The 12,062-nt window shown below is 54.4% G+C and overlaps 1 protein-coding gene across 1 annotated transcript; it reads right to left on the reverse strand.

Annotated features, from left to right (window-relative positions):
- Positions 1–1,826: 1,826 nt before the first annotated feature.
- SCRT2 (scratch family transcriptional repressor 2) lies at positions 1,827–11,518 on the reverse strand. Its single transcript, XM_044984675.1, has 2 exons — positions 11,377–11,518; positions 1,827–2,533 (listed from the first exon to the last, which is right to left on the reverse strand). The coding sequence occupies exons 1-2, from the start codon at positions 11,516–11,518 to the stop codon at positions 1,827–1,829; spliced, it is 849 nt and encodes a 282-aa protein (XP_044840610.1).
- Positions 11,519–12,062: the final 544 nt, after the last annotated feature.

Raw genomic sequence — 12,062 nt, forward strand, 5'->3', positions numbered from 1 at the left:
GGCATGTTGGCTGGGATCTTAGGAGGTTTTTCTGCCTGTCTCTGGGGCATTGAATGGAGACCAGCTGGGCATACCCAACAGGGCTGAGAGTTCGGGCTATGGCATGTGGGCCCTGGGCACTGGTGGAGCTTAATCCTTCCTGGCATCTTGTCCTACATTGCCATGGGATTTGGGATGGATGGAAACCGCAGAAGTTTTAAGTTTTGTTCCAGTTCCTCTCACTGTAACGGTCTCCCGTCATAAAGCACTGGATTGTGATGGCCGCACAACTCGTCAGAGAATTGGTAACTCACTTGAACAAGGGCAACTCTCTGCCTCCCAGAATGGCCCTCCCGTCGCGGGGTGTGTGTGTACAGTATTGCCAATCCCCCAAATCCTGAGATGTGTCTTCAAAATCATGAGATTGGTTTTAAAACCTTCTGAATTTGGGGTTTTCTTTAATTTACCTTCTGGTTTTTGAACACCTAGGGGGCACTCAGGTTAGAGGTCTAAACTTTTCTCTGCACCAATAAGGGCTAGAATCTTCCTTTATGTTTTAAATGAAAGCTGAGATTCTGACATATTCCCCTGACTCCAGGAGCTGGGGCTTGCCCCAATACCTGCACTGCCACATGGTCACTCACTCCTAGAGCCAGGGAATAGTGAGATTTTCTGTCAGTCCCATGGCTGCGGCGGGAGGGAATTTGCCCTTGCTGGCTCATCCCTCAGCCCTCCTGTCAGTCACAGAGCAGAGCAGCTCCAGAGAGGTACTCCTAGGGCAGCACAAACAAACCAACAAGGACAGAATTCAGAGACATACTGCACATAGGCCTGCCCCCTTCCACCAGCCCAACAGCCGCACAGACACCCCTCTCAGGCCCAACAGTCGCACAGGCCCCCCTTCCCCTCACAGGCTCAACAGTCGCACAGACACCCTTCGTCTTCACAGGCCCAACAGTCGCACACACACCTCTCCCCCCTCATAGGCTTGTCAGTCTCACAGAACTACCCACTTCCACAGGCCTGTCACTTATGCAGCACCCGCCCTCCCAAAAGCCTGTCAGTCACATAGACTCCCCCATGCCCCAGCCTGTCAGTTGACTCCCCCACCCCCTCTCCACAGGCCTATCAGTCACACAGACGCCCCTCCCCCAGGCCTGTCAGTCGCACTGAACCCACATGTGTCCTGTGTGGCCTCCTCGCCTGCCTTGTTCCCCTGTCAATACTTTTACAGTTTCACAGCTGATGCATTTTGAACCCAATGAGTTTAGCTCCTGATGGAGAAGACAAGTTTCGTTTCTCCCCAGTCGATTCCCGCAGGGAGAAGAAGCAGCACTAAATAAATATAGCAATAAATTAAATAAATACACAAGGAGCTTCCCGAGGTCCCTTGGCCTGAAAAGGAGCTAGGAGTGAATCCCACAGGGAGGAACTTGGACTCGCCGGCAAAGCAGCTCCCGAGTCAATCCTGCCCCGATTCCCCCTGGGAGCGGGGCGATGCGGGTCAGAGGGCAGGAAACGGGAGAGCTGTGGAAACGCGGTTGGCATCATTTGAGATTTCCATTCAGAAACGTCACCTGGTCCCTGAAGGAAAATCCTGGGACCCCTCAGCCCCACACACCCTCCCTACTGCAGGATGCAAGTCAGTCTGAGCATCCCTGGGAAAACGCATCCTTTCAGCAAACACGGCTGGCCTGAGCTGCAAAAGTCCCTGCCGTCTCTTGCGCTCCGAGTAGCCCTGATTTCGCTGGTGGGAGAGTGGCGGGGAGGGGACCCCCTTCCTCCCAGATGTCGGCGGCTCCTCTTCTGCCCTGGCCTTTCCTCTCCCCTCCCCTGGGGGACAGGGCTCAGTTCTCTATTGCACAGCTGTGTTCGGAGCCCTTGAAGCAGGCCGACTCGTAGTGCTTGTTGAGGTACGACTTGAGGGCGAAGGTCTTCTCGCACTGCTTGCACTTGTAGTGCTTGAAGGCCGAGTGGGTCTGCATGTGGGCGCGCAGGTTGGAGCGGTCGGCGAAGGCCTTGCCGCAGTGGGAGCAGCCGAAGGGCTTCTCGCCCGTGTGCGAGCGCATGTGGCCCTGCAGCAGCCAGGGCCGGCTGAAGGCCTTGCCGCACACGTCACACTTGTGTTTGAGGTTGTGGGTCAGGATGTGCATGGCCAGGGCGGGCATGGAGACGTAGGCCTTGCCGCAGGTGGGGCACTTCCTGGCCATCTTGCTGTCCAGGCTGCGGTGAGTCTGCTTGTGCCGGCTGAGGTTGGAGGAGGTGGCGTAGGTCTTGCCGCACTCGTTACACGAGTGGCGGTGGCTCCCGCGCCGCTGGCTCTCACTGCGTCGCCTGGAGCGGCCGTCAGTGATGAAGAAAGCGTCCATGGAGTAGCTGTCTGTGACTGCAGCTTCGCCATTGAAGTAGCGGGCAGAGAGGCTCGACTGGGGACTCTCGGGGTCGCTGTACTCCTCATGAGCCGGGGCGTAGACCGGGTCTGAAGACACCAGCTGAAACCCTTGTTTCTTGTCAGGCTCATAGTCGGAGGGCGTGAGGCAATGTTGGCTATACCCTGCAGGAGACAAACACAGATGGAGATCACCATTGACCAGGGCTTCTCCTTCCCTATTTGTGTATCCCAGCCCTTTCCTACCCACCCCTTCCCTGGGGCAGCCTTTAGTACACGGCAGACTTGCAAGAAAAGCCTAGGTGGGTTTTGGATGGAGGTGGGCAAGCCAAAAGCACCAAGTCTGGGTGCTCCTGAACTTCTGACGAGGGTTCAGGATCTGACCCTGCATCCAAACCTGGCACTGGCCTGCTGTCTCTATGACAAGCCAAATGAGAACCTTCGGTCTGGGGGTGATGACGGGACAGGAGAGTGCTGGAAACTAGGTGAAGCTCCGGAGTCAATGTCCGAGGGGGATCCACTCCTGAATCCTGACAAGGGCTTGGAGAGCGACTGGACCCACAGACCCTTTCCCAGCATTCTCCTCTTGCCTGTTGCAAGGTGGAGTAGGACCCGGGGGGTTTAGTCTAAGCTGTACGGCTGTCCATGCAGAACAGACATGATTAGTAGAGCTCAGTGTAAAGGACCTTGCTCTCATAGGGAGCCCCTAGCAGCCAGCGCCACATTGGCCCCGTTCTGAGATTGGGCTTTTATTGCAAACTGAAATCTGGGACAGGTTCACCATTTGCTAACATCTGCGAATCTGTGGGTGCAGCCGGGCCTGGCAGAGTGCGCTGTTCTTCTCCCGGCCTGAGAGACAGGAGTCCTCGGGTCACAATCCCGGATCTCAGTGTGCAGCCACCCTATTCTCAATAGACCTCGAGCGGGGCACCATTCCTCTGTCCCGGCCCAGCCCCCATCTAAATCTCTCCTTGCCACACACCATCCAACCAGCTGCTGGGAGAGCCACAAGGGAAGAATCCCCGCGCCCCCTCCCCCCCCATTCACTCCACCTGCCCTTTGAACCTGTTCGGCAGCCCCAGACTGCAACCAGCCCCTTTGGGGATCCATCACTTCCTAGGCCATTAGACAGCTGCCAGTGCTTAACTCCTTGTTGTTACACTGTGGCAGACACGCACAATGAGCTGTGCTGTCTCTCAGCGCTTCCCCCCCACTCCAGAAAGCTGGGGGAAACTGGACAAGCCCAAAGTGAATGAGGCTTGGGACAGAACACAGAGGTCACCCTGTCTTGCCCTCCATCCCCAGCCATTTCCCCTGGGAACACAGGCCCAGCCTGCTCTCTGCGATATCAGTGTGCAAGCAACCTCTAAATCATAGACTCTCAGGGTTGGCAGGGACCTCAGGAGGTCATCTAGTCCCACCCCCACGACTCTCTCGGAGACACAAAGGGGAGACGGATGTTGGAGATTGAGGTCAACTGACAGCAATGGTGAGAAGGCAGAATGCAGCCGTAAGGAAGCTGCAGGCAGTGTACATGGGAACAAAAGACCAAACGCTCCTTGCAACAAGCAAGACACATGAACCCCCTTAGAAGGAAAACTAGTAGGGAGAGAACCAGGCTCAGCTCATCCACTGCAGGGAGCTGGAAACTCCAGGAGGCTTGTCCTCCCACTCGGAAGAGTCAGGGAGTCTCTAGGGGAACTGCTGGAAACCAAAGCCACCCACCTGGAGGGCCTTCAGCTCTGAAACTGTTCCCGCTTTCTGTGCTGGATACCTGGCAGTGGGGCTCCGATGGAGCAAACCTGCCTTGCCTCCCAGGGGGTTTTGCTGCATGCAGGGTGCACGCCAACACTGATCCTGACTCAGTCAGTGTCTGCGGTTAGCTGGACTCCCTCTAGCTGTGTGCTGATCTCAAACCCACAGAGGGATTTCTGCAGGGTCTGGTCGGTGTGCGTGTTCACGGGGAAGCATGGCCACTGAGAAGTGCCATGCTTCGCTTCTGTGCCCCATCGGCAGGGATCCCCGGGGGTCCACCCACCGAGTGAGAGGAGAGGATCAGGACCCTACAGTGCTCGGAACGGTAAAACATTCCAATAAGGGGATTCATGAGAGGGATATTTTTGATGCACTTAGCATCCTTCTGCAGTGTATATTTCATGGTGCATCTTTAACTTAGGGGGTCTCAGCCTTTTCCAGACTGGTCCCCCATGTTAACTACAGAACAAGTTTGGGGATCCCCCCTATTGCCCTAGCTATTGAGCAATGGAGGGCAGTTTTGACTCTCAGTTTGAGAACCCAGGATCTGACTACAAACTCTCCCCATCTGTAGGAAGTAAACCTCTCTCTACACCCTGGATATAAACATCAGAGCTTCCACTCCACGCATCCTGGGCACCTAACAAAACAGCCCGACAGACACATGGTGTGAAACTCTAACACTCTATGCAACAGGCATCACCTGATCACTTAGTGTATTTTGTTGGTCTGATGATCTTTGACCTCTCTGAGCTGATAGAGTAGTTGATCTTTTGGGGACTTGGGATGATGTTTAGCTGTCGACTAATGACTGACACGTCCACTTAAAACACTGCGGGCTAAATCCATCAAAGGAAGCTTTACAGTGATGCATCCACAAAGCCCCCTATTTGGGCAAGCAAATTGTGCATGCAAAACAGGTAATTGGGCACACATGTGCCCCTCTGAACACACAATGAGCTGGCTCACATGTGCCTGGTGCAAGTGGCCCTGACGCAAAAGCCTTTGGAAGTGTGACTTCTACATCTCATCTACTGCAACCCAGTACGTGAGGCACTGAGTTCTTTCTGGCTATCCCATCTCTGAAATTAACATACCAGGTCTGATGAGGCTGTGTGAGGTGCCGCTTGTGCAAACCCACCTGCACATACATTCCCACCCCTATTGGTATTATTCACTGGACCGATAAAGAGCCCCAGATGTTCAGGCTACGAGCTGGGAGCACTTTCACCCTTAGAAATGTGGATGCCACTGCTGAAGGCAGCGCAGGCGGCTCCTGCTGGCGTGGCATGGTAAAATATGGATGAACGAGCCAGATCCTCAGCTGGCATAAACTGGCACAACTCCATTGACTCCTAAGGTATCGTCCAGCCGAGGAGAGATAGAAAAGTGTTCTTCCACTGGCAACAGCCTCTCATCTGTATGCTCCGGCACTTAGTTCAGATAAGCCAGGGATTTCTGGGTCCATTAATATTTCAGCATGTTGATTTGCAAAGACTGAGGGCTGTCTGATGTGTACATGTCTATCAATATTCTTCTTTAATAGGGAGAGGGCCTGTTCTGTCAATTGTTTATTCTCCATAGGCTTGTGTAAACCCACCAGGAGGTGGCGCTCGTAGGCAAAGGTATTCTGCTAAGCACATTCCACACTAGGAGAAGTAACTTCATTCATGGCAGCACCCTGCTTGCAGCTTTCAGTACTAGCCGGTTGACCTAAGACTGCAGTAAGGGCCAGAGATAGACCTACTCCTATGCAGTGCAGCATGTCCCAGTGATGCTCAGGTGAGGGGTTTGATCCCCACCCTGTCCTGTATATATATAAAACCCTTGAGTTTTCAAGTATAAAAAAAATTAACAGGAGGGAGCCTGGGTTTGGGCTGCTCCCCACCCTCCATGAATAAAGCCAGTTGCCAGCTGGGGAATAGAGGGGGCATTCCCCCAGAAGAGCTTGAATTTGGGGGTAAGGAGGCAATTGGGGTATAGAATTGTTTTCCAGGGTGCTGGGGGGGGACACACCAGAAAAAGGTGGGGATCTGCCCTGCAGGGGGGAGGGATGCACTATATGGGGATCAGCACAATTGCAGAACCAATTCACCGCACTCAGTGACTACTTACTATCAATGGCCATGACACGATTTCCCATTGAACAGCACTTGAAAATCACCGGTGACCTCCTCCACCACATACTCCATGTCAATGAGTTCATGTGACACTAGTGGCCCCATCCTGCCGTTACCTAATCCTAATAAATACTCAGCCTTTCTAGAGCATGCGTCTCATCCCTGGATTTCACAGTTTGTGAATGAACTCATTAGCTTTATTCCCATTTGACAGGTCAGGAAACTGACTCACAAGGTGAAGGGACTTGCCCCAGGTCACACAGCAAGTCAGTGGCAGGGCTAGAAACAGAACCCAGGTCTCTGGAATGCCAGTGTCACATTCCATGCACCAAACCACACTGTCTGTGGGGGAGCAGAGCTGGGGTTGGGCTGAGCGCTGTCAGCCTCGCTGCATGGTTTGTATGTCTGTCAATTATTTGAAACCAAGGCAGGGAGGGAGGGCCTGGACCAATGATTTTGCCTAAGTCTGCGCAGGGTTAACTGCCACCAGCACTAGCTGCTGGTCTACACGAGCACTGCCACCATTGCTAGCAGCTGGGGAATTTCACAAGCTGCTCAGTGGCTTGTCCATGGTCCCAGAATTAGTCCATGGCAAAACCAGGAGCAGAACCCAGGGCTCCTGACTCTCACCCTGGTGCCTTAGCTACAAGACCTTCCTTCCTCCTTTAACACTGACATCAGGTGAGTTTGACTGTAATTGGATCAGACATTTTTCTGGCTTGGGCACTCTGTTCCTAACCGCCTTGGGGTGCCTGATGAGAAGGACCCCAGGTTTCCTCTGTGTGTGGTGACCGAAAGGCACTGGGTGGAGGAGACACACTCAGGCTTTGGTTTGAGGGAGGAATTCTGATCTTTGCTTTAAATCTGTGCAGACAGGGGATAAGGCCCTGGTGGGGATGGGAAATTCTTCTGCAAATACCCCTCACTCAGGGCAAGCGGCTGCATCTCCTAAGGCAACAGTTTTACTCCTCGCAAGTAGTTTTAGGAGCCAGTCATGCCACGACGGGGTGGGTGCGGTGGTATCCAGGCTGGTGGGGGGGTTCTCCCTCCTGGCCTGCTTCAGTCTAAGTGCCAGGTGACTGATTGCTTGAGTGTGACCTGCACTTTCCACTGGCCCTCAGCCTGCCTGCCTAGTTAGGGATTTTGTGTCCTCTCCCAACCTAGCTTCCTTGGCTTCCCAGCTCTGGAAAGACTTGCCTTGTAAACCCTTCAAGCATATTTCTGTCATCTCCTAAGAAGCAGCATCCCCTCCTTGCCTGAACGTGGTGTAACCCCCCTGCTCTCCGGTGGTCTTCCATCACAGCGTGTGTCTGATGGTCTTTCTGATGGAGCTGTGCCGCCTGACATTTCCCCTGCCCCTGCTCCTTCGCCCCCACCCCCGGCTCTGCTATGGAGCTGCCTCTCCCTCCCTTCCTCTCCTTTCTCTCTCCTTGTTTACAGAGTGCAGTCACACACGCTGGGCGAAAAGCACTCTCCTCAGCAATTTTTCACACTTTCTCTGGAGCATGCAGCAAGGTTATTTCCAGGAGAGCGGCTTCAACAGCTTCTCTCCGGCTTGCGTGGATTCCTTTCTCTTACATCACCCAGCGCACAAAATATTTCACACACGTTTTGCTCCACACACACAAAAATGCAGGGAGGAGGGGGATGGAAGAGAGCAGAAAACCTCCAAAGCCATACAAGCATTTGCGGTACCGATACGGAGCCCCTAGATTCCACCCTCTGTTGGCAAGGCGCAGCCTGAATTTGCCATAACTACACCCAAGACATGAGGTGAAAATACACCCCCATCCATCCCCTGTATCGAACCGAGAGATTCTAAGTGCCAGTCACTGGACTAAATGTGCAGCCCCTAAGTGCCATTCGCTCACTAATGCCAGCGGCAGCACCCGGTATTCCTCTTCTTTTGGGCAGTAAATCAATGTTTATTGGTCCTCTTCCAGCTGGGTCATTGGCTGGATCTGAGATGATCTGGAGGATGGAGACAAACAGACTATGTTCTGTTAAACTAAATGTATACTGAATGATGAGAACTCTTTGCACTTCTGTAGGGGCTTCGTGGTGAGGAGCTCCAAGAATTGACTAAGCAATAATCAGGGTAGGTAAGTGAAATGTCTCCATTTCAGAGACAGGGAAATTGAGTCACAGAGAGGAGAAGTGACTTGCACGTTGTCATACATCCTGAGTTAGTGACAGGAGTGGGATTTGAATGGCGGGCTCCTGACTCACAGGGACAGCTTTTGGCCACAGCATCCTCCTTCCCCACCTTATTTATTTATTCAGATCTTCTTCTAGGTGCCTAGTGGTATTTACAAATAGAATTAAACCCATGCAAGGCTGTCAGGTCAGCAGTGCTGTTAGGGCCCATCAAAACTGTCCTGCAGAGAGTGCATTTGTCTCGAGACCAAACCCCATCCATGGATGTGCCAGGGCCACCTGACTAACTCAGAGGAAGCAAATTCATACGCAAGAGCTTTCTACTGAGTGGGCCTTCTGTTGACCCCAGACAGTTCCATTCTCGGAAGCAATAGCCCAGTTGGCCAGATGATGGTCTGTGCATGGTGAGATGGCTGGGGAAGGGGAAGTTTCTCAAGAAATGTTGGGAACCCCAGGTCTCTAATGTCGTGGTGTGAACCTGAAATGGGGGGCAGGCCTGGCGGGGCTGTGACATGCTGAATCTCAGATCATCCCGAATCTCTGCTAAGATATAGCGTGGCCCTTGCTATTCCTCACTGAACCTGCAGGGAGAGGTAGAGAAGTCATCTCAAAATCACTGCCTCTTCTGGGGCAGCCCTGCAGCCTTCTCAGCGTTGTAAAAAGGTGTCCTGATGGGAGTGATTTGACTGGAACAGGCTCCAGTGAGATGACACAAGCTGTTTGCCTTACACCCACCTGTCCTGTTAGGTGAAGCCAAGGGAGTCTTCTAATGAGGGGCTGATCTAGCACCCGTCCGTGTAAATGACAAGGCTCACATTGACTGCCTTGTGATTTGGATCGAGCCCAGTCCTGGGAATTGCTTCACAATTCCCCATAGCACCCAGGGCAGGCAGGAATGTCCCCTTGGGCTAGGTAGATTAGACAGCAGGGCCTGGCACCGCAATCCAGCCAACACCTCCCAACTTTGCAGCTCACTTTGAGGGGAACGTGACTTAACCTCCCCTGGAACCTCCAAACGTCTGGAAGCAGCAGAGCTTCTCGCTACCCAGCCCTCTGAGAAGATTTCTGGGGGTGCTGCATGACACAGCCCTGGGCACATCTGGGGAGCCTCGGGGGCCACCCTGCTTTGGTTTCATCTTGGAGGTACTCTGCTTCCACACCATCAGGCCTAGCATTTCTCACTGCAGCGACGGTGTTGGGTGCTCTGGTTATATGGGCACAGAGCAGGGCCGTATTCATCACACTGACACATTCGGGGCCTTCTAATGGAGCTTGGGGTGCCTAGTTCAGCCTGAGCCTCCTACGCTCCCACTGACCACCACGTGCCGCAGGCTGGAGCGTGGGGACACTGGCCAGGCCTTCCCTCTCCTCGTCTGTCCTTTCCCACTCCCCACCCCCCGCTCTCCCTTCCCCGCTCTTCCATTCCGTTCCTCATTTACATGAAGCCAACCCCAGGCAGCAGCAAACAGCTCCCTCAGGTCTAGCTGCCGAGGTGACAGCCCCTCGCCTGGCAAACCCGCTGGCAGGGCTTTGAACAACGAGGCATCCTGGGAATGCCAGTGCCCCTGACCCCGGTTCCTCCCGAGATGTCCTTTCTCCCTGCCTGGGTCAGCGCCTGTCTCCTGGGGAATTGCTCTCGCTTGTCAATGCCACCACTTGTTCTGCAGTGACCAAGCCACCCAGGATGTGACCCCGAGGCAAGCCCAGGGCAGGGGTTTAGCCCAGCTTCAGCCACTGGTGCCCCCGAGGAAATCTACAACACAGGGACATTTCCAGCTCGGAGGAAATCTGGGGGGCTGTCCAGGCAGAAAAGCTGCCCCCTCTCCCTTGCCCATGTGTGTCTTTGGAGGGTAACAAATTCTGGCTTAGCAAGACCCCTCAAAGGGCAGCAATACCCTTAGGAGCAGGAGCCATGGGGGAGAAATTTCACAACAGAGCAACTCTGAGCAGAGGCTGTTGAGTTCCAGGGTCACTTTCCTAAGGAAAAGACACAACTGCACATTCCAGCCCACACAGTACACAACCACGGGCACACCGCCGGCAACACAATGTATGTGCCTGGCCCCCAACACAATAGACAAACACATGCCTATATACATCCAAACAACACCCCCCCCATCTGTACAAACCCATGCCCACACACCACAGTGCACACACACGCCATACACCCAAAGTGTGTACTCACATGCAACAAAACACACCAGATGCACAAACATGACACAGTACAATACACATATGCTGGCACATGCATACACACAACACCCCGCCCCCAGTCCCACAGACACATGCATATGCACAATATAGAGAACTCATGCTAGTATGTGCACACACACACAGTCACTCACATGCATCTACACATAATTCTACAAACACAGGTTCCCTTTGAAGTGCATTTGCCTGTGTACACCCCCCCACCCCCACCTACAGAAATACCCAACACCCTCCATGGAGATGCAACTTTTCCAGTCCAGGCGGCTGCCCGGGCGCCGCTCGGCACATGACCTCTGGAGTTCGGGGTTCGAATCGCCCCACTCCGCGAAGGGAATCCTCTGGCCGGGCATTTCCTGCCCAGCTGCGAACCCAACGGGCCGGTTCTTTATCGTAATGATGCTTTAGAGACCTCCCGGAGTCTCTCCAGCAGCTGCGGAGGTCCGGAGACTACTGCGCACAGACCCTCCAGGGCCCGGGGGGTCAGCTCCACTCCAGTCAATTATAATCCGCCGCGCCCCTATAATACGCGCTGCGGTGTATGGGGGGAGGGGGCGTAGCCTCCCAATAATACGCTCCGCTGTGTCAGGGACACAACCCCCCTTCCGACAAGCACCGCGGCGCAGAGGGGCTCCTGACCCCTTCCGAGATGCCCCGCCTGGTGCAGGGGACCCTAGTTCTCGGATAATACGCACTGCGGGGTAAAGGGGAGCCTGCCCCCGTTCCAGCTGCCGGGACGCTTCTCCGTCCTCGTCCTCAGCCACTTACCATTCTCGGCCCCGGGGCCGCTGCCCACCCGGGACCCGGCCAGCACATAAGCAGCTTCCAGGGGGTGGTAGCTGGGAGCCGGGACCTCGCAGGGCTGAAAAGCGTCTGCTTTGATCTTCTTGACCAGGAAGGAGCGGGGCATGGTGCGAGCTGGGGGGCTCCTCTCCTGCGCGCCGAGGGGATCAGGATCAGCACTGGACAGCTCCCTGCGCGGACTGCAGGCAGGCAGGGAGGGAGGGGAGGGGGCTGGGGGGAGGCTGGCACACACGAGCTGAGCTCAGCACTCAGGGCCCGCGGTCTTTATACGGGACGCAGGCTGGAGATCAGGTGGTGCTTTGCAATGGAGCTGTTTAGCTCTCTAATCCATCAAACGTCCCCCAGGACAATCATCACATTACCAATGAACCGGCTGGGCAGGCAGGCGAGGCACTGGGGCGGGGTGGGGGAGAAAGGGAGGATGGAGAGAAAGGGAAAGGGAAAGAGACAGAGAAAGAGTGTGTGTGTGTGTGTGTGTGTGTGTGTGTGAAAGAGAGTGAGAGGCGAAGAGGGAGAGAGATGGGTAAAGTGTGTGAAAGAGAAAGGAAAAAGGAAAGAGATGGAGAAAAAGTGAAAGGAGGTGGGGCAAGAAGGAAGACAAGGGGGGGGGAATTGGGGGCGGAGAGATGGCCCACTGCCCATCTGCTTAA

This window comes from Mauremys mutica, chromosome 13 (genome assembly GCF_020497125.1).
Source record: "Mauremys mutica isolate MM-2020 ecotype Southern chromosome 13, ASM2049712v1, whole genome shotgun sequence".
NCBI lineage: Eukaryota > Metazoa > Chordata > Testudines > Geoemydidae > Mauremys > Mauremys mutica.